The sequence below is a fragment of the Manis javanica genome, chromosome 9, assembly GCF_040802235.1.
Source record: "Manis javanica isolate MJ-LG chromosome 9, MJ_LKY, whole genome shotgun sequence".
NCBI classification, from domain to species: Eukaryota; Metazoa; Chordata; class Mammalia; order Pholidota; family Manidae; genus Manis; species Manis javanica.
In genome coordinates, this window is record NC_133164.1 from 54,130,091 (window position 1) to 54,151,783 (window position 21,693).

General features: G+C 49.4%; 1 protein-coding gene across 6 annotated transcripts in view; it reads left to right on the forward strand.

Annotated features, from left to right (window-relative positions):
* The window catches only part of SERP2 (stress associated endoplasmic reticulum protein family member 2), a 31,674-nt gene extending 12,346 nt beyond the window's left edge, over window positions 1-19,328 (forward strand). For 3 of the 6 annotated variants that reach the window (XR_005056945.2, XR_005056944.2, XR_012121068.1), the window contains 3 exons: window positions 1,383-1,511; window positions 2,988-3,241; window positions 18,912-19,015. Coding sequence is in view for 2 of the 6 variants with exons in the window: in XM_037002136.2 (XP_036858031.2) it covers window positions 3,137-3,241; window positions 18,912-18,952 (146 nt within the window). In the remaining 4 variants the exon portion in view is untranslated. Of the gene's footprint in view, window positions 1-1,382; window positions 1,512-2,987; window positions 3,242-18,911 lie in introns of all 6 variants that reach the window. The other 3 variants (XR_012121069.1, XM_037002136.2, XM_037002138.2) reach the window with 3 other exon arrangements.
* The last annotated feature ends 2,365 nt before the right edge of the window (window positions 19,329-21,693 follow it).

Genomic DNA, 21,693 nt, shown 5'->3' on the forward strand with positions numbered 1-21,693 from the left:
GACTTAAGCCTGCCCCTCACTTAACAGACTTTTTTGTTTTCTCTCCCCTTTTTATAAAAACATTATCCTCCATTTCTGCAGGAGTGGGGCCTCTTCCCAGATAAGAAGCTCATTCCCTCTCTCAGTCCCCAGTTTCAAAACCTGCCTCTTTGGGGAACTGTCTGATAGCTTCTGAAGAGTGCTTGTTTTTATCTAGAGACTCAGAGACAAGCATGACCCTGAATGTCTGTCTGAGACAGCAGAGATGCTGCCAGATATGCCAACTGCTATCATCATAAGACACTTGCAGTCTTGATGCACTTCCACAGGCCCAGAGCCCTTGCCTCTGGTTTTTTCTCTCCCTCTGTCCTCAGCTCTTTTAAGAACCTTACTGAGAAGGATTCTGAAGCTGCTATCAAAGCTCTGTGGGAGAGTATGCTGCAGTTGATTAGTTATGTCTGTCATGAACCTAGTCTTGACAGCAGGGTCCTGTGCTCATCTTTGCTATCCCTGCCTAACCTTTCTATAACCTTAGTGCCAGTGTTCACAAGACAGCTGTCTTTAGCATTTTCAGCTTTCTTCTCTGACTAGAATGCCTCCTGGTCTCAATGAAATTAAATCTTTCCTTTAACATATTAGTTGTTCAGACAGTTTGGCTGTTTAGTCAGCATGTATGTGTCTCTTGTGAGCCTGCAGTAGTGTTACCTTTCCTGAGCCCTGGTGTGATGCTGTGGCTATTGACAGCAAGCAAGAGTCTGAGACAGCACTCTCTGCAACATGGTTGTATCCTTCTCTGCTTTTGCCCCTTCTTGAGGTGTCAACTGGGATTAATGGAGTCTCCATTTAATTCCCATTATCCTTTGATGCTCAGAGGGAAACTCTTATATATCAGCCATGCCGCAGGCCCCTCCCTCAGGCTGTTTCTCCCTCATGTTTTCCTAATTTCAATTTTATTCCTCTCTCTCTGGCCAAGCCTGATACTCATTTTCTAATTAGAGATTATGAGAATTTCAATGGTTACTGAAGCCTGGGTATTTGTGAAGTTGATGAGCTTATATCCGCTATCAGAGGGAAACCTCTAAGGTAATAGTATTAGCTGGTCACTGTTGTTTTCTTTACAGTTTTCTGTATTTTTCAATTTTGTCAATAAGCATGTATTACTTTTGTAATCAGAAAAAAAGTAAGTATATTTTAAGAACAAAACATCCAGACTCATGATTTTTTAGGCTTTTCTCTTTTTTTAAAGCAACAGAACTCTGTTCAAATCTTAGAGGGAAACAAATGAAAGCAGCTGAAACAGTTGACCTGTGTGTATGTGTTTGTGTGCATGTGCCTGTGTGTGTGTGTGTGTGTAGAGGGGACCTCCTGTGTTGCTGGATATTCTTGAGTTTTTTCATCCCCAGAAAGGAATACACACATCTGGACCCTTTTGGCCCATCAAAGAGGAAATTGTGTCTGGCCCAGAGCCTCTGTTACTACAGAGCTAACGCCTTCAGCAAAGAGCCTGCCGGGTTTATTCGGCACCGCCAGTTGTGAGTAGCTGCCCTCTTCCTGGCAGACACGTTCCGTTTGTCCATCGGTCAGCAGACTGTGCTCTTCTGTATCCTGCAGGGGCTCTGCCTCTTCGGGGTGGGGGAGGGGAGCAAGAATCCCTGTCCCAGCAGGTCCTGCCTCAGGGCGACCTGTTCAGAGCGGATATGAGGAAGTGACTCCCTGAGATGTTCTTGGCTGGGCCCGGACGCCTTCCTTCCTCCCAGCCTCCTTTCCAGGAGGTCCAGCTGTCTCCCCTTGCGTGTGCGCCTGCGGCCTCTCTGTTCCTGGAAGGGCAGATGCCCCAGCAACCCTCCTGAGGACTGGCTGTTCTGCCAAGAGCAGTGTGGCGGAAGGAAAGGAGGGCGTCCCATGTGTGCCAGCTCCAGGGTTTGACACCTAGCTCTACTACCCACTAGCTGTGTGGCCTTGTCCAGGTTACTCGGACCCACTCCAAGCCTCAGGTCTCCCATTCTTAAAAGGGATGGTGCTTGTTCCTAATGCCAAGGGTCTTCATGAAAATTAATCCTGAGGGTGAAATAAGACAATGCATGCCTGTATTTAGTGGAGTCACGGTAACAGTTTTATAAATGCTTGTTGTCACTGTCATCATATTGGCAGCCCTTGGTCAACACTGCCTCCCCACCTCTAAACCTCCCTCGCAACGTTCTGCCCAAGATTCTGAATGCTTACGAGGAAAGAAAGATAACGTTTCTATCTTTCTGGTGACTTTAATTGTGATGGTGAGAAAACTTGAAGTGGGAAGCACAGCTCTGAGATGCTGAGGAAGCTTCCGGAGCCCCAGCTGCCCTGAGACAGGTAGAGAGCAGGGTTTGCAGACGAGAGGTCAGTGGTGTCCCCTTTGCAAGGGCAGCTGGAGCCTCTTCTCTATTTCTAGAAAGAACTCTTTATAAACTAGCCTATGAGGTTGAGCAGAATCTGTTCATATAACTATGTGGCTACCATTTCTTGAGCAGCTACTTACTATAATGCCAGGCCCTACACACACATTTTGTCTTCTAGTCACCCAATTCCTACAAAGAAGCTACTGTACTCATTTTTCCAGATCACAAAACTGAGGCACATCAAGGACATCAGCCAGCATCCCAGAGCCAGAAAGTGAGAGAGCTCGTCCCCGTACCTAACTCCAAACCCATCCACTTTCTCTTACCCCGAATTCCTTCTCTCTTACCATTTCCCCCACATTCACAATGGAACAGCAAGCTCCCACCCACTTAGGCCTTTAGCATATGACTGCACAGTGACAGAAACTCCCGTTAAAACATCCCCGACTTGCCCTGCCAGCGAAGGTACAGCGTCCACAGGACCCACATGTACCGCCATCCTGGGTCTGCTCCCAGGAGGGAAAGCCTTGAGCCAGCCATGGGCCACTTCTTGACTGGACCACCGGGTGCCCAGTCACCTTACTCTTGTCTAGGCCTTGCTCCAGCCCAGAGCTGAACTCATTGTGTTTGCAGGTAGACCATTTAACCACTGAGCTTTTCTGGAGAGAACCAGCACTATCTCCAAACTGTGACACCCAGGGCGAGTCCCACCCCTGAGACTGGCAAGTGGGATGTTTGAGGCCCTGAGCAGCCCTGGAGAACCCTTTCTGTTCCACCAACAGAGGAAAGACTGAGGACCTGCATCTACTCTGGAATTCCTGCCCTGGAAGCTGAACTGAGATGGACGATCTGGGGAAGGTGTCTCATCAGCCATCGGCTCCCTCAAGGTGACCAGTCTCCCTTGTCATGTGCCACCCTGTGCCCCATGCCCCGCGGAGCACTTGGGTTAGTGTGTGTTCTCCTCAGAGAGTTTCCGCTGTCTCCGTTCTAATGTGGATAGAGGGCACATGATCAGCTAATACTATCTTTTCTTTAATAGTGCCTCCTACCCGCACTTGTCCCTGGCATCTCTCTCTCTTCCTTCTTGTCTATCTCTGGAGCAGCTACGGGAAATGCTACTACGACCAGCCTCTTGCCTTTGACTCTCTTTGTGCTGATTCCTTTGAGAGTAAATGGCCCACCTTTGCATTCTCTCATCTTCTAACATTTCTGCTCATCTCATCCCCAACTTTTCCTACTAGCCCTTTCTTTTTAAATGGAAAATAATCACATTTTATAATTTCCAGAGTTCTCTTACCCTCCTACAGGATATTCCTCTGGCCTGTTTTAACCACTCTTCTCAGCCAATACACTGATATCTCTTACTATCAACTATTTGTTTGCTGTAAAAGCGGCTTTGCGAAGCTTCCTATTGTGTGGCGGGACACCATTCTGGCAGCTTCATCTTGTCCAGCTTTCTGACAGTTGCCTAGGGGATCCACTCCTGCCATCCCTGTGTCCTCCCCGCACTCGCAGTGAGCTGGGGTAGGTCGGCCCCCACCCAGGATTAGAGTGGGTTAGAGTGACACTCCCAGGCCTCAGGGAGTTTGTGCTCTGCCATAATTTTGGTTCCCTTCCAAGGACTAACTCTTGGGACATTTGATTCAAAAAGTAGCCATTTGATGCTGACTCCTGGTTTACAAGTAATCATTTGACTTTTTAACATGTATTTTCCTCCATGCTCTTTGCAATTATTTACCTTTCATTCCTTCAGTAAATATTTCTGAGGATCTACTATGTGCCCTGTGCTAAGCTAGGGCCAAGGGCAGAGTTGTAAACAAAATCCAAGGTCCCTCTCCCCTGGAGTTTACAGTTTGGTGAGGAAGCAGGATGAGTCAATCAAGTAATCACATTAAAAAATTTCAACCATGGAAGTAATTAAAGGAGAGGCATGTAGGGCTATGAGAGCATGTAATGCAAAAGACTGGTGTACTCCGGGTTAGTGGTTCTCCAGGCCAGCAGCGTCCGCGTCACACCTGTGAACTGGGGAGAAAGACACATGCTCGTTTCCCAGCTCAGACCCACTGGACCAGGACCTCTGGGGTAGGTCCAGCGTGTGTGCTTTCACACCTCCTCAGGAGACTGGCATGCACTCCAGGTGGAGGACTCTTGCTTCAGATGGGCAACGAAGGCTTCCCTGAAGAAATGAGTTTTGAATTACAAAAGAAAACCAGGCAGGGTGGGAAAATGAAGGGTGGGAGAAGTCTTTCAGACAGAAAGAATGGTCTGTGTAAAAGGCCTATAGCAAGAGCAGAGAGTTTTTGAAAAAAAACATTACCCAAGAGACAAGAGGAGTAAGTGCAAGATGAATTTAAACAGGTTGACAGGGGCCGGGATATTCAGGTCACAGAGGCCTCGTCAAGGATCGGGCAATAGAAATTTTTGATGGGCTCTAAACACAGGCATGACGCCACCTTATTTGTTTTTATTTAAGGAATAATTCTATCTACAGTATGGAGAAAGGCTTGATGAGGAGCAAGAATACACTAGTTGGAGGTCATCAGAGGGGCATGGGAAAGATGAGAACCTGGACTCCGGTGGTTTCTGGAGGGGTGGAGGGGAAAGTGCATAGTCACAAGACTCTTAGGTCTACAGGTCTTGGTCATCAATTGGAGGTGTCAAGGATGATGCTGGTATTTTTGGTTTATGCGCAAAATGGAGTATAACAGTGTCAAGTTGGGAAGAGATCATGAGATGGCCCTGTTGAGGCTGACGTCCCTTTGAGCCCCCTGAGTGTAGCTGGTGGAGGGTGTGGGTCTGGAGCTCCGAGGAGAGGTCAGAGCCAGCAGCACACATGACCTCGTCATCAAAAGCTGAGTGGCAGCTGACACTGGGCCAGGACGAGGTCACTCAGAGAGAAAGGATACAACGGAGAGAAGAAGGCACGTGTTCGCCAAGAACCTTCGTGTTCTTGTGTACTGCTCGGTGGGGTGCGGATTCCCTCCACAGAACATGCTTAGTGTAGAGAGCCAAAGTGAGGGAGCAAGACTAGAAACCAGGAGAATACGGTGTCTCAGAGGCCAAAGGAAGAGACAGTTCCAAGGAGGGAGGCTCGGCGGTGGCGTGGAGGGGAGGAAGGCCGGAGGCGGCTCAGCGTGAGTGAGTGGTGTGGAGGGCCTCTGTGGCTTTAGCAAGAGAGAGTTCAGTGGAGTGAAGGGAGCAGGAAGTGGATGAGGTGAGAATTGAAGGTAAGGAAATGGAGAGAAGTGGGTATAGACAGCTTTTTGGAAGTGGTTGTAAAGAGGAAGAGGGGCAGCTATTTGGGGGACATGCGGCATCAGGAGGATTGTTGGGTGTGTTCACTTTTCGGCATGTTAAAGCCTAAGGATTTCATTGAGAGGGAGTGGTTGAACTAAAGAGACATGTGACCCCTGAGGTTGCCGAGGACCAGAATCCTAACCCAGGAGGAAGAGCACAGGGGCTCGTGATTCCTCGCTACCTTACAGCTTGGGTTTCCCTGGCCCTCTGCCCTGCCCAAAGCCGGATCCCCTGCTCTGGAATGCCTGCTGCCCCCTCTCTTGGCATCTCTCCTCCCTGCTGTCTCGCCTGCCCATGGCCCCTTTCCTGCAGCCTGCTCAGCTGTTTTCTCAACTTTGTTCACCCACTGCTAAGTTATTAACTTGTCAGGGTCTAGACTCCCCACTTCCTTTCCCACTTGGAAGCCACCATTGGCTCTCTTCCTGTCCACTGCCTTGGAAAGCCGGCATCTGGGAGGCCAGGGCCTCTCTGAGGGTCATTACTGGCAGGTACACAGAATTACAGTATAATTGGCTGGGATGTGGAAGGCTTCTTAAAGACATTGATACAACTGAAAAAGGAATAATAAACACAACTAACCCTCCATTATCTTAGATATGGCAGCAAATAGTGAACTTAAAGTAGACTTTATTCAAAGTAATTTCTCCTAGAGGGTTCAGTTATCAAGGGTCACTTGTAAACATGTTAAGGACCGTCAAATGTTAACTCATGGATTCAGATATATTACATGTCAACTCATGAATTCAGGTAAGGTCAGGAATGACCTTTCGTTTTAAAGCAGACTCACTAATAGGTAAGTTGTTTTAATACATGTTGCTCTCCTCAGACAAAATTTTCTCTAAGATTCTTTAGAGAAATTTGCAACAGTTCCTTAAAAACAATTGAGTGGTTTTATCCTTACCAAGCACTTTTGAAGCCGTGAATTAACTTAATAGGGTGTGATGGACTAAGGTGCAGACCGTTTCCTCTCTGGTGACTTACATCCTGTTGATATGATTTCTCATCTAAGGATAAAATTAAGGGAGAAATAACATTTTTGAGCATCTATTATGGGCAGATCTTTTATTTATGTCATACTTATTCCATACAATCCTTTGAGGTACATACGACCGACCATTTTACCAGTAGAGGAATCAGGGCTCAGAACTGCCTGTCGTTCCCCACCTCTAGTGAGGGCGGAGAGTGAGCTCCGGTGCCCCAGACTTCATGCTTGGACAAGACGAGCAGCGTCCTTACTGTGGTGCTCGCATGTCAGCAGCGGGGCCCACAAGCCCAAGGCTCAGCGTGTGAGAGGGCTTCACATACGCCTCACCGTTTAAGCCCTATAACAGCTCTGCAAGGACCATGGTCCTCACTTCACAGAAGAAACAGGCTTAAGTAGGCTCTGTGACTCATCCTGTCCCCCAGCCCTAAAATGAAGCACTGGAGTTCAAACCCAGTTCCATTCAACCCTAACGTTTGCTCTAAAGTAAGCTTGTTTGTCAAGATTCGGATGTTTCCCTGATCCCAAGAACAAAGCCTGAGGCATGGAAAATGTAAATATTTTTTCCTAATGTTGTTGGATATACTGCTGCCTCCCAGCACTCCTGCTGGACCAGAATCCAGAATGTTTATTTAATTGTTCTTCCCCGGCAGCCTTGGGAGGGGAGGACAGGAGCACCAGCTATTTCTGCAGCTTATGCATTTTGCTAAGGTACTTTCTCATCCATTGAGGAACTTCTGCCAATACTCACCCAAAACTCAGAATACGCCAAGAAAACCTCTGAGCACAACTGGAGTGACATATGTCGTCAACCTCTTGACTGTACCTAGAGAAGAGGCCCTCTGATCTTCACACAGAACTGTTCACTCTTTTTTCCACATGTTTCTAATAGTGTTCTCAGCTTAGTCTATAGCAACATAATAGTGTTAGGGTCTAGGACTCCGGGGTTTCCCAGAGAACAAGACACACAGACACGGAGATGAAAATCTAAGCAAAGTCTTTATTCAGCCAGCAAGCTGGGGTCGACAGCACCTCCCCTGACATGCAGGCTGAGTCCGAGCTGCCGACCCCGAAGCAACTTTGGGTACTGATTATATAGGATCTTCACAGTTGTTACACCAAAGCCCGCGCAGTTCTACAACTAATAGGTTTAAAACACACTCTATATTGTAACCAATGGGAAACATTGTAACCTTTTTAGGGAATGCGCCAGTTGTTTGCCCGCTTCAATTGTTATCTCTTGCTTACCCAAGCATGTCTATGTGACTTATCACGGGTTACATCCCCAGGCGTTCCCAGGCTGTTGCCCACTTCTAGTTATCTAACTTAGGGTAGGCGCATTTCTCAGAAGCCTCGGGTAATTTACACAAGAAAAGACTGGGTGGCTCTTGCTCTAGGCAGTCAGGTTAAGTGTCATTAGTTCTTTTTCCTGACTCTTGATGCTCTCTGCACTCCGTTACATTTCCCCCCTTTTCTTGATCAGACTAAGGAATCTTCCGCAGCGGTGTCTAGGGCCTGATATTTTTGGCGAAGGACCAGGAGTTGGACGGTGTCAAACCTCTCCCGCACAAACTTAAGCAGCCTGTTTATTATACACGGGCCGATGGTAAGCAAAAACAGCAGGATGACCAGTGGCCCTGCAACGGCCGAGAGGAGGGTAGCAAACCATGGCTTGTGCTTGAACCAAGACTCAAACCAGCCTTCTCTGCTGCTGCTTTCATATTCTTTACGCCGCCTGTCAAGATCTTTTTTTAGTTTGGCTAAGGAATCTCTTACTGCACCTGTCTTATCTACATAGAAACAGCATTCTTCTTTTAGGGCTGCGCATAGCCCACCTTCTTTTAAGAACAAGAGGTCCAGGCCTCTTCGGTTCTGTAGGACTACCTCTGACAAGGAGGTGAGGGATTGCTCCAGGTTTGATACTGACTGTCGGAGCTGTTCTAGGTCCCTGTCGACTGCCAGCCTCAGGGCTGTGAGCCCTTTTTCCCACGTCACAAGGGCTGCGACCCCAGTGCCTGCCCCTGCTATCCCTAGGGAGAAGAGGGTCTCAATGGTCAGGGCGGTAACAACTTCCCTCTTGCTCCGGTGGGGGCTTGGCCTTTCTTCCCAATAAGAAAGGAGAGATTCATGAGAATGATACATTAGGCGAGGTAGAATGGCCACCAGCACACAAAACTCACTGTTAGCATTGAACACAGAGGTGGATAGGGTCAGAGTGAGGCCTGTCTTTGAGCAGAGCCACCAGCCCGAGGAGGGTATAATCTACTTTCCCTGCTCCCACATAGTGTTATTATAGGAGGAGCATAACTGGCTCTGGGTCGTCAGGACTGTGCCTACACATGTACCAACGACTGAGACTTGAGCGATTGTACCACGGTCTCTCCCAGTAAGTGGGATGGGAGTTGTTGATAGTGTAGGAGCCATTTATCCTGATTGCCTCATAGAAGGGGGGTGAACCTGGGTAGCATAGCTAACAGGGATTGGTGAGGGAGGAAGTGGTGTGGTTAAGAGTCTCTACTACTGCCTGCACCATTTCCCACATGGGATTATCTAACCCGGAGGGAGTGTGCTGGGCCCATAACCCAGAGGTCGATGGACCCGGTCCTCTCGTGGGCTCTGGAGCAAGCGTTCTGGTCGGCATTTTCTCATCCTTTTTGCTCAGGCCCTTGTCCTGGATTGAAGGTTTCTGGGGATTTATAACTGGGTTGGGACCTACGGCGGCAGTGGGAGTTGACACAGTTAATTTAATGATGAGGGTCGAGCCGGCATGCCCCCTATATTTATAATACACCATTCTCTATGTTAGTCCGTTTATCTAGCGCGATACCTCAGTGTTTTTGCCCGTCTCGGTGAATTGAACTCTTACCCAATCCTGGTCTGTTTTGTCACAAGCCTTGGTTTTGTAAAGGGTCATAGGCTGGTGACGAGGGATGCCCTTGTTGACATAAGTAAATTTGACAGAATCGATTTTTGTAACTGTCCATCTCCAATCCCCATCGTTCGAGGTTACACAGTCCCAGCTGGCACAAAAGAAGTCATGCCCCCACCCACAGTGCCTTCCTTTACCTGTTCCTGGGCAAGCATAAAACCCATGGGAGCAAGCCAAATTTGGAGGGACGGATCGGTAAACGGGGTTGATCTGCCGAAAGCAGAAATACAGGTCAGGCCACCAGGTTCCAATTGGCGCACTGTGTTGTGTGGAGTTGATGACTTCCCCATTGTCGCTATCAATCAGCATCCAGGTCAGGTTCCTTGGTTGATGGGGGTTGGTGCCTCTGATCTCCACAGATGTGGCTCCCGTGAAGATCTATACTAAGGAGCTTATTAGCAGGATCTCTTTCATCTTCTGCTTAAGTGTAGTTTTAGGGGATTGACAGGATGCTGCTGTACCTTCCACTCTTCTTTTCGGTTCTTTGGATCGTTACGAGGTAGGATTCAAACATGGGTGTGGTGCACTCATGGAGCAATACTATTAACTTTGAGAGCAGTGGGGGTAGTAAACAATACAACGTAAGGTCCTTTCCACCTGGGCTTGAGAGTCTTCACTTGGTGTCTTTTGACCCATACTATATTTCCTGGGACTATGCCATGTTCCGGGCTCGGAATTTTCCCGCCCTCGTAATATGCTCTGATCAGGGGCCAGATTTCCTGCTGCACTTTAGCAAGAGCTTGCAACACATTCAGATAGTCAGGGGACGGGTCCTCTGCACCGGGAAGCTGCACTCGCCAGGTTATGGGTGGAGGGGCCCCATACATTATCTCAAATGGAGTTAAACTATGTACATAGGGGGAGTTCCGAGCGTGGAAGATGGCTAAGGGAAGGAGGGTCACCCAGTCCCCGCCAATCTCCAATACCAATTTAGAAAGGGTCTCCTTCAGGGTCTGATTCATTCTTTCTACCTGCCCAGAGCTTTGTGGGTTATAAGCACAATGTAACTTCCAATCTACTCCCAAAGCTAGGGCTAGTCCTTGCAGGATTTTGCTAACGAAAGCCGGGCCGTTATCGGAACTTATTGCTATAGGGACCCCATATCTGGGGATGATTTCCCCAATTAATCTTTTTGCTACTACCTGGCTAGTCTCATGCTTGGTTGGAAAGGCTTCTACCTACCTAGAGAAAGTATCTACCATAACTAGCAAATACTTGTATCTATACTTCCCTGGTTTTATTTCAGTGAAGTCTATTTCCCAATTCTTCCCTGGAGCTCTCCCCCTTTCCAGGGTACCTGCCGGGTGCAGCTCTCTTGGGGCTGGTCTTAGCATTGCACAGCTACTGCATTCTTTCGTGATCTGACGAGCTGCTTCATTCTGGTGGGGAAACACTAACTGCACGGACTGGAAAAGGCTGAGCAGCTTTTTCCAGCCTAGATGGGTGGACTTATGCAGATTAGCAAGCATGAACTGCCCCAATGCTTCTGGCAGCATCAATCTACCTTCTTGGTCCCTACTCCAATTTCCCTCCCCAAACACTTTCCCCAAGACTTGTTTCTTAATCCACTCAAGATCCTGGGGGGAATACTCAGGTTTGGGTGGCAAGGCAGGCAGTTCAGGTATGGATATTTCGAGGGCTGCAAGTACAAGGGAGTCCAAGCGGGCTGCCCTCTTAGCTTCCGCATCAGCATGGCTGTTGCCGATGGCCTCAGGTGTCTTCTTTGATTGGTGGCCCGGTACATATATAACTGCTACCGCTTTGGGTTTTTCGACAGCAGCTAGTAGTCTTTGGACTTCTTGCAGATTCCTCAGTCCCTTCCCTTTCGTGGAACGCAATCTTCTTTCTCGGTAGATGGCACCGTGGACATGGACAGTGCCAAAGGCATATTTGCTATCTGTGTAAATGTTGGCCCGCTTGCCTTCTGCTCTTTCCAGGGCCTCAGTGAGAGCAATAAGTTCCGCCTTCTGTGCTGAGGTGCCAGGGGGCAGAGCTGCGCTCCAGAGAACTTCCCCTTCGTGGGTTACTACTGCTGCCCCTGCTCTCTTGACTCCCTCCTGCACAAAGCTGCTCCCATCTGTATACCAATTTAGCTCACAGTTTGGTAACGGTGTGTCTTTCAGGTCTGCTCGCATCTGGATAATTTCAGAAAGGATGTCTCTACAGTCATGGATGGGGGTCGTCAGATCTGGGTCTGGCAGAAGGGTGGCAGGATTTAGGGTTACCAGGTCAGAGAAGGCGATTCGTGGAGAATCTAGTAGGAGCCCTTGGTAGTGGGTGAGTCTTGCATTCGTCATCCATTTTCCTGGAGGATGCTTGAGGATCCCCTCTACAGTATGTGGGGCTGTTACTCTCAGGTTCTGGCCAAAAGTCAGCTTGTCTGCCTCCTTTACCAGTAGAGCGATAGCTGCTAGGATACGCAGACAAGGTGGCCACCCGGAGGCCACTGGGTCTAGCCGCTTGGACAAATACGCCACAGGTCTTTTCTACGGGCCCAGCTGCTGAGCCAGGACTCCTTTAGCCACTCCCTTCTTTTCATCTATAAACAGGATAAAGGGTTTTTCTGGGTCTGGCAGAGATAGGACGGGGGCCCGGAGGAGAGCTTCTTTTAGTCTGTCAAAAGCTTCTTGTTGTTCCTGAGTCTATTGCCAGCCCGGCCCTTCTTTGGTCGCTTCATATAGCAGTCGGGCTATTTCTGCGTACCCTGGAATCTAGAGCCTGCAAAACCCGGCTGAGCTAAGAAATTCTCTCACTCCCTGGGGTGAGGAAGGGACGGGGATAGCCAGGACAGTTTGTTTCATGGCCTGCGTTAGCCACCTGGCCCCATTAGATATTTTGTACCCCAAGTAGACTGCTGAACTCTGACAGATGTGGGCTTTCTTGGCGCTGGCTCGATATCCCAGTTCGCCCAGTTCAGCCAGCAAGTTCCCCGTGGCTTCTTCACACTCTTCACGGGTTTCCGTGGCCAGCAACAGGTCATCCACATACTGCAGCAGTGTCACACGGGGGTGGCTCCTGCAAAAGGGCTCTAGGTCCTGGCTTAGGGCTTCATTGAATAAGGTGGGAGAGTTCTTGAAGCCCTGTGGTAGTCTAGTCCAGGTAAGCTGCCCTTTTCTTCCCCTCCCCCTCCGGCTCTTGCCACTCAGAGGCAAAAAAAGGCTGACTAACTTCAGAGAGTGGGATACTAAAGAAGGCATCTTTCAGGTCCAGAGTAGTATACCGCACATGCGTGGGTGGCAGGTGGCTGAGTAGGGTGTAAGGGTTGGGCACTGTAGGATGGATGTCTTCTATCCTCTCATTGACTTTATGCAAGTCCTGCACTGGTGTGTAATCTCTACTGCCAGGCTTCCTCACTGGAAGCAGGGGCATATTCCATGCAGATTGGCAGGTTTTAAGGATTCCTGTCTCCAACAGTCTATGGATATGGGGTGCTATCCCTTTCCTAGCCTCTTCCGGCATTGGATATTGCCAGACCCAGATGGGTAGAGCCGCGGCTTTGAGTTGAACAACAACCGGGGGTAGGTGTTTAGCAAGACCAATTCCTCCGGTCTCGGCCCATGCAGAAGGGAACCTCTGCAACCAAGAGTCCATTTCTCCCCAGCCCCCCTTTTCTTGATCCGCCTGAAACAGACGATGTTCATCGGCTAGGGACAGAGTTAACACATGCGCCGGTTATAGGGGCTGCCTTTCTTTGTCCATGATTTTTATCTCTTCGGGTTCAAAATGAATGCGCGCCCCAACCTTGGTTAGTAAGTCTCTACCTAACAACGGTGCAGGGCTCTCAGGTACGACCAGAAATGAGTGAGAGACCTGATGCCTTCCTAGGTTCACTTTTCTGCTAGTGGTCCAGGCACATTTCTTGGACCCTGTCACTCCCTGGACTACACTTGTGCGTCCTGGGTTCAGGGGATCGTGGGCCTGGTTAAGAACTGAATATTGTGCCCCAGTATCTACCATGAACTCAATGGGAGTCCCCTCTATGCACAGGGTTACCCAGGACTCAGGGAGGGGTACCGAGCCCTGTCCCCATCAATCCTCCTCTCCTAGGTGCAGGGTCTTAAAAGGGTTCCTTCTTCCTTGTTCCCCCTTTGGGGGCACTCCCTCTTCCAATGTCCATATCTCTTACACAGGGCGCATTAATCTTGTCCTAGTCGGGATTGGCGGGGTCCTGTTCCTCGAGGTGGCCTAGGGCCCTCCTTCACCCCGGCCAGGAATATCCTGGCCATCTCCTCCCTCTGCTCCTTGTTCTCCCTCTTCTGAAATTCTCTGTCTTCCTTCCTATTTTTCTCCTGCATTACCCATTTCTCTTTCCTCAGCCTTTCCTCTGTATCCTCCAGAGTTTCCCTAGCATTGAAGACCTTCTCCGCCTGCTGCAGCAGTTCCCTAACAGAGATCTCCCCCAGGTCCTCCCGCTTGTGGAGTTTTCTCCGGATATCAGGGGCTGCCTGATTGATGAATGAGAGGACTACAGCTGATCTATGTTCCTCTGCTTCCGGGTTTATGGGGGCATACTGCCTGTAAGCATCAAACAGCCTTTCCAGATACGCGGCTGGGTTTTCCATTTCCCCCTGAACAATAGTTTTCACCTTAGCCAGGTTAGTGGGCCATCTGGCGGCCACCCGGAGACCGGTCATCAGAGTCTGGCGGTAGACCTGGAGACACTCCCTACTTTCTGCAGTCCCGAAGTTCCAATCCGGGCGCGTAAGTGGGAACGCCTCGTCGATGATGGGCTGGAGGGTAGTTGGTCTTCCATTCTCTCCGAGGACATTTTTCCTGGCCTCATTGAGGATACGCTCTCGCTTCTCCGTCGTGAAGAGAGTGCGGAGCAATTGCTGGCAGTCGTCCCATGTGGGACAATGGGTAAACATAATGGACTCCACTAGACCTATAAGACACTTGGGGTCCTCTGAGAAGGGAGGGTTCTGAGTCCTCCAATTATAGAGGTCACTAGATGAAAAGGGCCAGTATTGATATTGTTGAGCGATGCCTGTACCGATGGCACGCACAGGCAGAACCGGCACTGCTCCTTCTGAGGTGGAGGAGGGAGCCTCCCCTTCTTGTTCCCTGGCCCCCCGAGGCCTTAACTGCATTCCTCCTGTTCTACCTGGTGCCTAGCGTGGGGCCAGGGTGGGGGAGTGTGGGGAAGCTCTTTCCGGCCTCCTGCCTCCCTCTGCTGAAGAGTCTGGGGAAGCTGCAGCCGCCTAGTTCCCGCTGGATTCCCCAACCTCGTTTTCTATCCTCCCGGCAGCTTCACCCCTCTCCTCTGCATACGGGGGTGGCTGCTCAATCGGCAGAAGGGGGTAGAGAGGAGAACTGTTGGGGAGGACAGGCGGCGCACTCGGGCGCACAGGATTTCTGGCCCTGCGATCAGAGGGCTTTAATTTTTCCTGAGCAACTAGGACGGAGGTGTTTAGTGGGTCAGTATGAGGTTTCCCCACCAAAAAGGGCCTCAGCCAGGATGGAGGATTCTCGGCTAGATTTTCCCAGACCAAGATATAGGGGAGTTGGTCAGGGTGGCCCTCAGGGTCTGGTCGGGAGATAATGGTTTTGACTTTGCCGATAAGGTCCAGGGAAAGAGACCCCTGGGTCGGCCAGCCTACTCCAAAGGAAGGCCACTCGACCAAGCAAAAGGTGTCGAGCTTACCCTTCTTGATGCCAAGGCTCATATTTAAGGCCTGTTCCTTGACTTTCGGGAAATGGGAAAGGATCAGACTCTTAGGAGTAGCCTGAGTCTGACCCATAGTGAGAAAGAAGAAGAAAAAGAATATGAGGGAGACAAAGGCGAAGGATGAAGATGCCACTTCAAACAAGATGACTGTTGTATGTGCTTGTGAACGGGTGCTTGTCGTTGCACAGTTTTTCTTCTGCGGGGGACGCGAATTTATCTGGGATTCGCGGCTTGACCCCCTTATCCTGTCACGGGAGTCTTCTAGTGGCAGGCGCCCTAATGGCTCTTAATTGCCCTACCTGTGCCCGCGGGGAATGATGTAGTGGCAGAAAGGAGGAACGGACAGATCAGGAGAACCTTAGAGCAAGGAAACTTAAAATGAAAAGCGCAAAAAAAAATATAAACCGAAACCAAAACACAATAAAACAATCAATGATAACACCAAGCACACACACCACATCTGATCGCACTCGTTCGGACTGGTCCTTCTTTCACTGTGGTGCACACCACCCTCACCACTTTCAGGATCCTCAAAAACTCTCGTGATTCTCCCTAAAGGCGTCCACTCGGTCTGCTGCAGGGTGACGAGCTCGATCCTTTCCTCCTCGGGCGCCAGGTTCCTGCCGATTGGACTTGCTTTCCTAAGGCCAAGTCACTCAGACCATAGGGCCAGGATTAGTCACCTGGACTTCACCCAGGGTCACTAACCCGGGGGCCGGGACTACCAACCCGGACTCTCTCACTTGGGGTCACTAACCCGAAACCATACACGGATTGGCGACTCCCGCTTTATAATGGATTTATGCAGACACGAGGGGGTGACCCTCGAATTACACTGCCCCGTCCGGACAATTAGACCTTGCCTCCAGCCATCCTTTGTTCTCAGGGAAGCCGCACGAATCCTGGACGAGCCCCCAAATGTTAGGGTCTAGGACTACGGGGTTTCCCAAAGAACAAGACACACAGACACGGAGATGAAAATCAAAGCAAAGTCTTTATTCAGCCAGCAAGCTGGGGTTGACAGCACCTCCCCTGACACGCAGGCCGAGTCCGAGCTGCCGACCCAGAAGCAACTTTGGGTACTGATTATATAGGATCTTCACAGCTGTTACACCAAAGCCCGCGCAATTCTACAACTAATAGGTTTAAAACACACTCGCACAATTCTACAACTAATAGGTTTAAAACACACTCTATATTGTAACCAATGGGAAACATTGTAACCTTTTTAGGGAACTCGCCAGTTGCCTGCCGGCTTCAATTGTTATCTCTTGCTTACCCAAGCATGTCTATGTGACTTATCACGGGTTACATCCCCAGGCGTTCCCAGGCTGTTGTCCACTTCTAGTTATCTAACTTAGGGTAAGCGCATTTCTCAGAAGCCTCGGGTAATTTACACAAGAAAAGACTGGGTGGCTCTTGCTCTAGGCAGTCAGGTTAAGTGTCATTAGTTCTTTTTCCTGACTCTTGATGCTCTCTGCACTCCATTACAAATAGAAGAGGGCCCACAGCAGACTGGTGGAGAACACCAGATGTAAGTAAAGATAATAATAATTGAGACCAAAGAACAGTAAGATATGGAAATGACAGCCCAGAAATAGAGCCGGTCTGAGCTATTTTGGTGTCAGATCAAACAATGTGCATTCTCCATAACAATATTGTAACAGTGGAGTCTTATCAATTATTTTTCATTATGGTCTTACTGAACATTCATGAAAAATCAACATTACATCATGTTTGGTGTATATCCAATTTAGGAAAGTAGTGATGACCTTTGTGCAAGTTATTTTTAGAAAAAAAATAAAACGCCACGCCTTGGTGCTTTGCCCTCCTTTCAGATCTAGCTGCCCGAGAAAGATTTCCCAGGCCCCCCTGTCACTTACCTTTGATTCCCCGAGGCACAATGCCGGGCACACAGCATGTGCTCACTAAGGCTAAATGATAAAATGTCAGATAATTTCCTGGGGCTTCTGGATAGCCTGTTTTACTGTGGTCACTTAGGAAGCTGCATTCCTGTTTATTTCCTTTTTACACATGATTAAATGAGGTGATACTCAGCCTCCCCTCAAGTTGGAGTTCACTCAGTACATAGTAGATGCTATTATCATCATTATAATCATCTTCATAGAGATTGACCAATATCGCCCGCTGAGAGTATATAAAAAGGAAGTTGGGGCCTTCCTTTCCTGGGACACATTTAAACCCAATAGCTAGAGCCAGGTGGGGAGCTATATAACCAGTTCTTACCAAAATAAACTAGGGTTCCAGGAACTCTCTGTGGACTTAGAGGCTCCCCGCACTGGGTGTATCCGGAAGAGGTCCCTTTAGTGAAGACTGAGCCCTGAATGGGTCAGTGTTGCTCCAGATGACAGAGAGCCACCATTCAGAAAGTTACAGGAGGCCAAAGGTCCCCTTGCATGGAAGGTTATCGGCATCCAGAGACCGGGCATCATGCACCTGCCTGCAAGTGATGCCGGGGTTCTTGTGTAAGAAGCCGAAAAATGAGCTTCACAAACACTCAAGGTAGGAGAGCAACGTACAGGCTTTTATTTAGAGATGAAGTGAAAGGACGGAGCTCTCAACTCATACCAGGAGGGGACAAAAGAGTCCACAGTGGTGGGTTGTCTAGGGGATTTTATAGGCAGTTGAAGACATTTCGAAGAATGTGAAAAAAAAGCTTAGGGGTGTGGACTTAAGTGGTCCCAGGTATTTACAATTAACTTGATACAAGTAACCTCCTGCTCTGTTAATTTCTCCCTGAGATACCAGCATCTTGGTCTGGGGGCATATGAAACAAGGCCACCTGCTCAGCCCCCAAGGTGGGCTGAGGCATTGTTTGCTAAAGAGTAAGTTAAGTGCAATCTTATCTTTAAGGTGGAATCCTTCTCGCCTGTTTCTGTGCTATGGCTGGCCTTGCATGCTAAATTAGTTTGCCCAGTTTGTAAAAGCACTTCCGAAGGAGGAAAGACAGCACATAGGCCTTGGCCTTTTAGCATGTTAAAGTGAATCTTACACGTGATTATAAATGATTAGCATAAAATAAACATGTACTACTCTTTATCTGGGGTTCACCAACTGATCTCACTGAAGAATAACTCCAGAGCTGAATGTTTAACAGAGTTTTGGTAGGGGGTTTCCTTGCGTGTAGTTACATTGCTCTGACTGCAAATATCCTGCCTTGCTTTTCCTGGAGGCCCTCACCCTACTCTCACTACACCCACGGTCCCTGTCTCACAAGCACCTGGCCTTTCTTCCCAGCTCAGGAGCTGCTGGTTTCCCAGGTCCCTGTCATTTTGAACATGTGGCCTCACTGACCTGTGAAATGAGTGCAGTGGTCTGCATGAAAGCCCTGGACCCCGCTCCCCAGCTGCAGCAGATCAGTGCTGGGGAAGGGGGCCAAACCTCACAGTGCCTAAGGGATTTCTGGCCTTCACTCCTGGAGGAATTAGCAAAACTATCTATAAATCCCTGAGGCATCCATCAGCAGACAGAGCAAGGCTGCTTTTTTAAAGAAGTTCACTGACCTCTTGTTAACTTAACTCCTTGTTAGGAAATATCTAATCAGCTGTGTGCTAACATGTCAAGGGCCCAGGGAGCAGCAGAAGCAGGGCCCTGTGGGGTTGGGTTTCCAGCTGTGTGCTGTCTGGTATCTGAGCTGTCTGTCTCCTTTTCCTCTTTCAGCTATCTTTCAGATTATTCAGAGCATAAGGATGGGCATGTGAGAAGGCCCGGGGATTTGACACTGCCCCTCCTGCTGGACGGTGGAGGACCACTTAAGCTTTTACCCAGGGGCAAGCCACACAGAGTAAAGAAAGTCTCCCTCAGTTGTCCCCTGACCACTTCATCGTGGATGTCAGACCACACTGCCTTCTCACGGGACACCTTGGTACCTCCATGCTCTCGAGCGGAAAGGACATTTTGCTTTTCTGTTGGCAGGATTGGTAACTCCCAGGTGTCTTCAGCAGCACCACTGTCGGGGGTTCTCTTGGCTTTCTTAACGCATGCATGTGGCCTCTGAATGATCAGCGGTTCACCGTCAGTGGATAGTCTCTCCTCCATTGCGAATTTGTTTTACAAATAAATGTCTTTGTTCAACCTTACAGCATGTGTGAGTTACAGTGAGAAAACTGAAGTGAAGAAAATGTCAGGTAGCTCTGTGGGGTTGGGTTGGGGTGGGGGGCTCAGGGGGTCTGCAGCTGGCGAACCAGAGCTAGTTCACCCAGCTGGCTGACCCTCAGGGTCTGTGCCTGAAATGAAGCCCTGGGCATCTCCGCTGACCTTGAGTTTTCCACTGACCTTGAGTTTTCCACACATTTTACTCTTCTTTTTTTTGGTCTATCTAGGATTTGTTTGTTCTTTTCAATCCAGAAAAGGCCCCCACAGTGCATGTTAAGGTTGGATTAGCTGTTATCTCCTTTTTGGCCTGCCTCTGGGCTTGGCCAGGAGCAGATGTCTGAGGCCTCTCTGTGGAAACCATCCAGCCTCAGGGCCCAGCCCTGCCTTGGGCTGGGGGCAAAACCCTTCTCTCCCTGGCCAGCCCCCCACCCTCCCACCCCGCCCCCGCAGCCTCCAGGAGTGTGGCCCACCCGCATTGGCATCTGGGTGTGTGGGAGTGGGGGAGCTGTGTCTCCACATGCACACTCTTGAGTTTCACCTCGAGCCTTCTAAATTCGAATCAGTACAGGTGGGGCTAAGAATAAATGTTTCGTACAGGCTCCCTGGGTGAAGCTCATGCCCACTAAACTCAAGAACCACATTCCCAGAAGCCCAGCTACAGAGGGAAAGAGGTTTTGTCCCATTCCCAAGCAAACGAAGACTGCGCTGAAGCAAAGCCAGCCTGGCAGGACAACGTGGCCAGGACTATTTGTTCTGCTCTTTTGTTCCAACTTCTGATATCTCCTAAGGAAGTCCTAGGGACAGCGCAGACAGATCAGCGACGGGATTAAAGACGTTCACTGGGCAACTTTGAACAGGCCGTATTGCTTTTTTAAATTCCATCTTTGCATTCCTGGCAATTTTTTTCATCCCTTAATATTGTGAGAGCTTTAAAAATGGAAGTAGCAGTAGTGGCCGGGGCCCCTCTGCACCACTCACAGGGCTTTGTTGTAAGTGGCACACTTGGAAATAGGAAAGAGAGGGCGGGTGCTTTGGTCCACTGGAGTCTCACCCGAGACCCTTCTGTGGTGGCCTTTAAGGCCTTTTTTCTCCCATCCTCCAAGTGCCCCTGCAAAAGCACTCTTCTCCCCTCCTTCCTCTCTGTCCCATTGAGGAGAGTGTAGCAAGGCTGCACCCAAGTCAGGACACTCTGCCACTGTCACGCTCCCTGCACCTCCCACTCCCCAGCCCTTCCCAAGCCAGCAGAAGACATTTTCCAGCACTTGAGGGCTGCACACAACAGGCGTGCTGCTCCCCTGTCCTGTCCAGCTGTCCTCTCCTAGGTCACTGGGCAAGGGCAGTGTGCTGCCGGGCTCCTGCCACAAGGCTGGGGCAAGAAAGGGCCCTTGACGGAAGGGCTGCCTGGGCTGAGCTCCCACATGCCCTCCCTCACGCCCACGTTCCCTAGACTTGATATGAGCATGGGCCTTCCTCTTCCTCCCTAACGCTGATGAAAGTTTACCTGCCAAACCCTCATGGAAGGTCATCGCTAGGCCCCGTGTGCTTCACCATTTATTAGAGTCTTTTTCTCTCCTAATTTGGTCATTTTTTTACTATTACAGTGGTAATAGTCAATAGGGTGATTATCTCTGTTTTAAGGAAAGGGAAACTGAGATTTGGCCAGATTGGGCTCCAGATAAACCCAGCTGTCCCCAGGTGACAGGCGTGGTGGGCTGCACCAGCTGCCATCCATAAAACGTCCCATTATTGATTTATCTCCCCGGGCCTTGTGTGCATCCACAGATTGGTTTTCTATTCGTTTCCAGGTAGCCTCTGTGAAGCACTTGTATAGGACAGTCTGCCTTCCCTGTGACTTCTTCCATCAGTCCTCTGCAAGCGGGGATGGGAGCTGCCCTAAGCAAATCAGGGGCTGATTCACGCTGTACAGCAGAGACTTCTCAACATTTTTCACCATGACACATAGTAAGAAATACACAGCAACCCAACACACAACACACCCACTGAAATAAGTTTTGCATAACTATATTATTCTTAATGTGTGTCATGCACTCTGTGTTATTTTTCCTCAGCTATTCAATTTTTTTAATACTGGTTGCACCCTCCTCAACTGATTTTGTAACCCAGGAATAGGTTCCCAGCTTACATTCTGAAAAATACTGCTCCTCAGTGGAAAACCAGGCCTTTCTTTGGGAGACAGGGAAGCAGGGCTCATGAGGTAAGAAAATTTGAATCCCGCTTTGCATCCTGGTGGGAACCTGACAGGGCCTGGGTGGGTCACAGCCAATCAGTAAAGTGGGGGCACTTGGGCCTGCTCTTTGAACACACTGGCAGATCCTGCGAAGAGAGC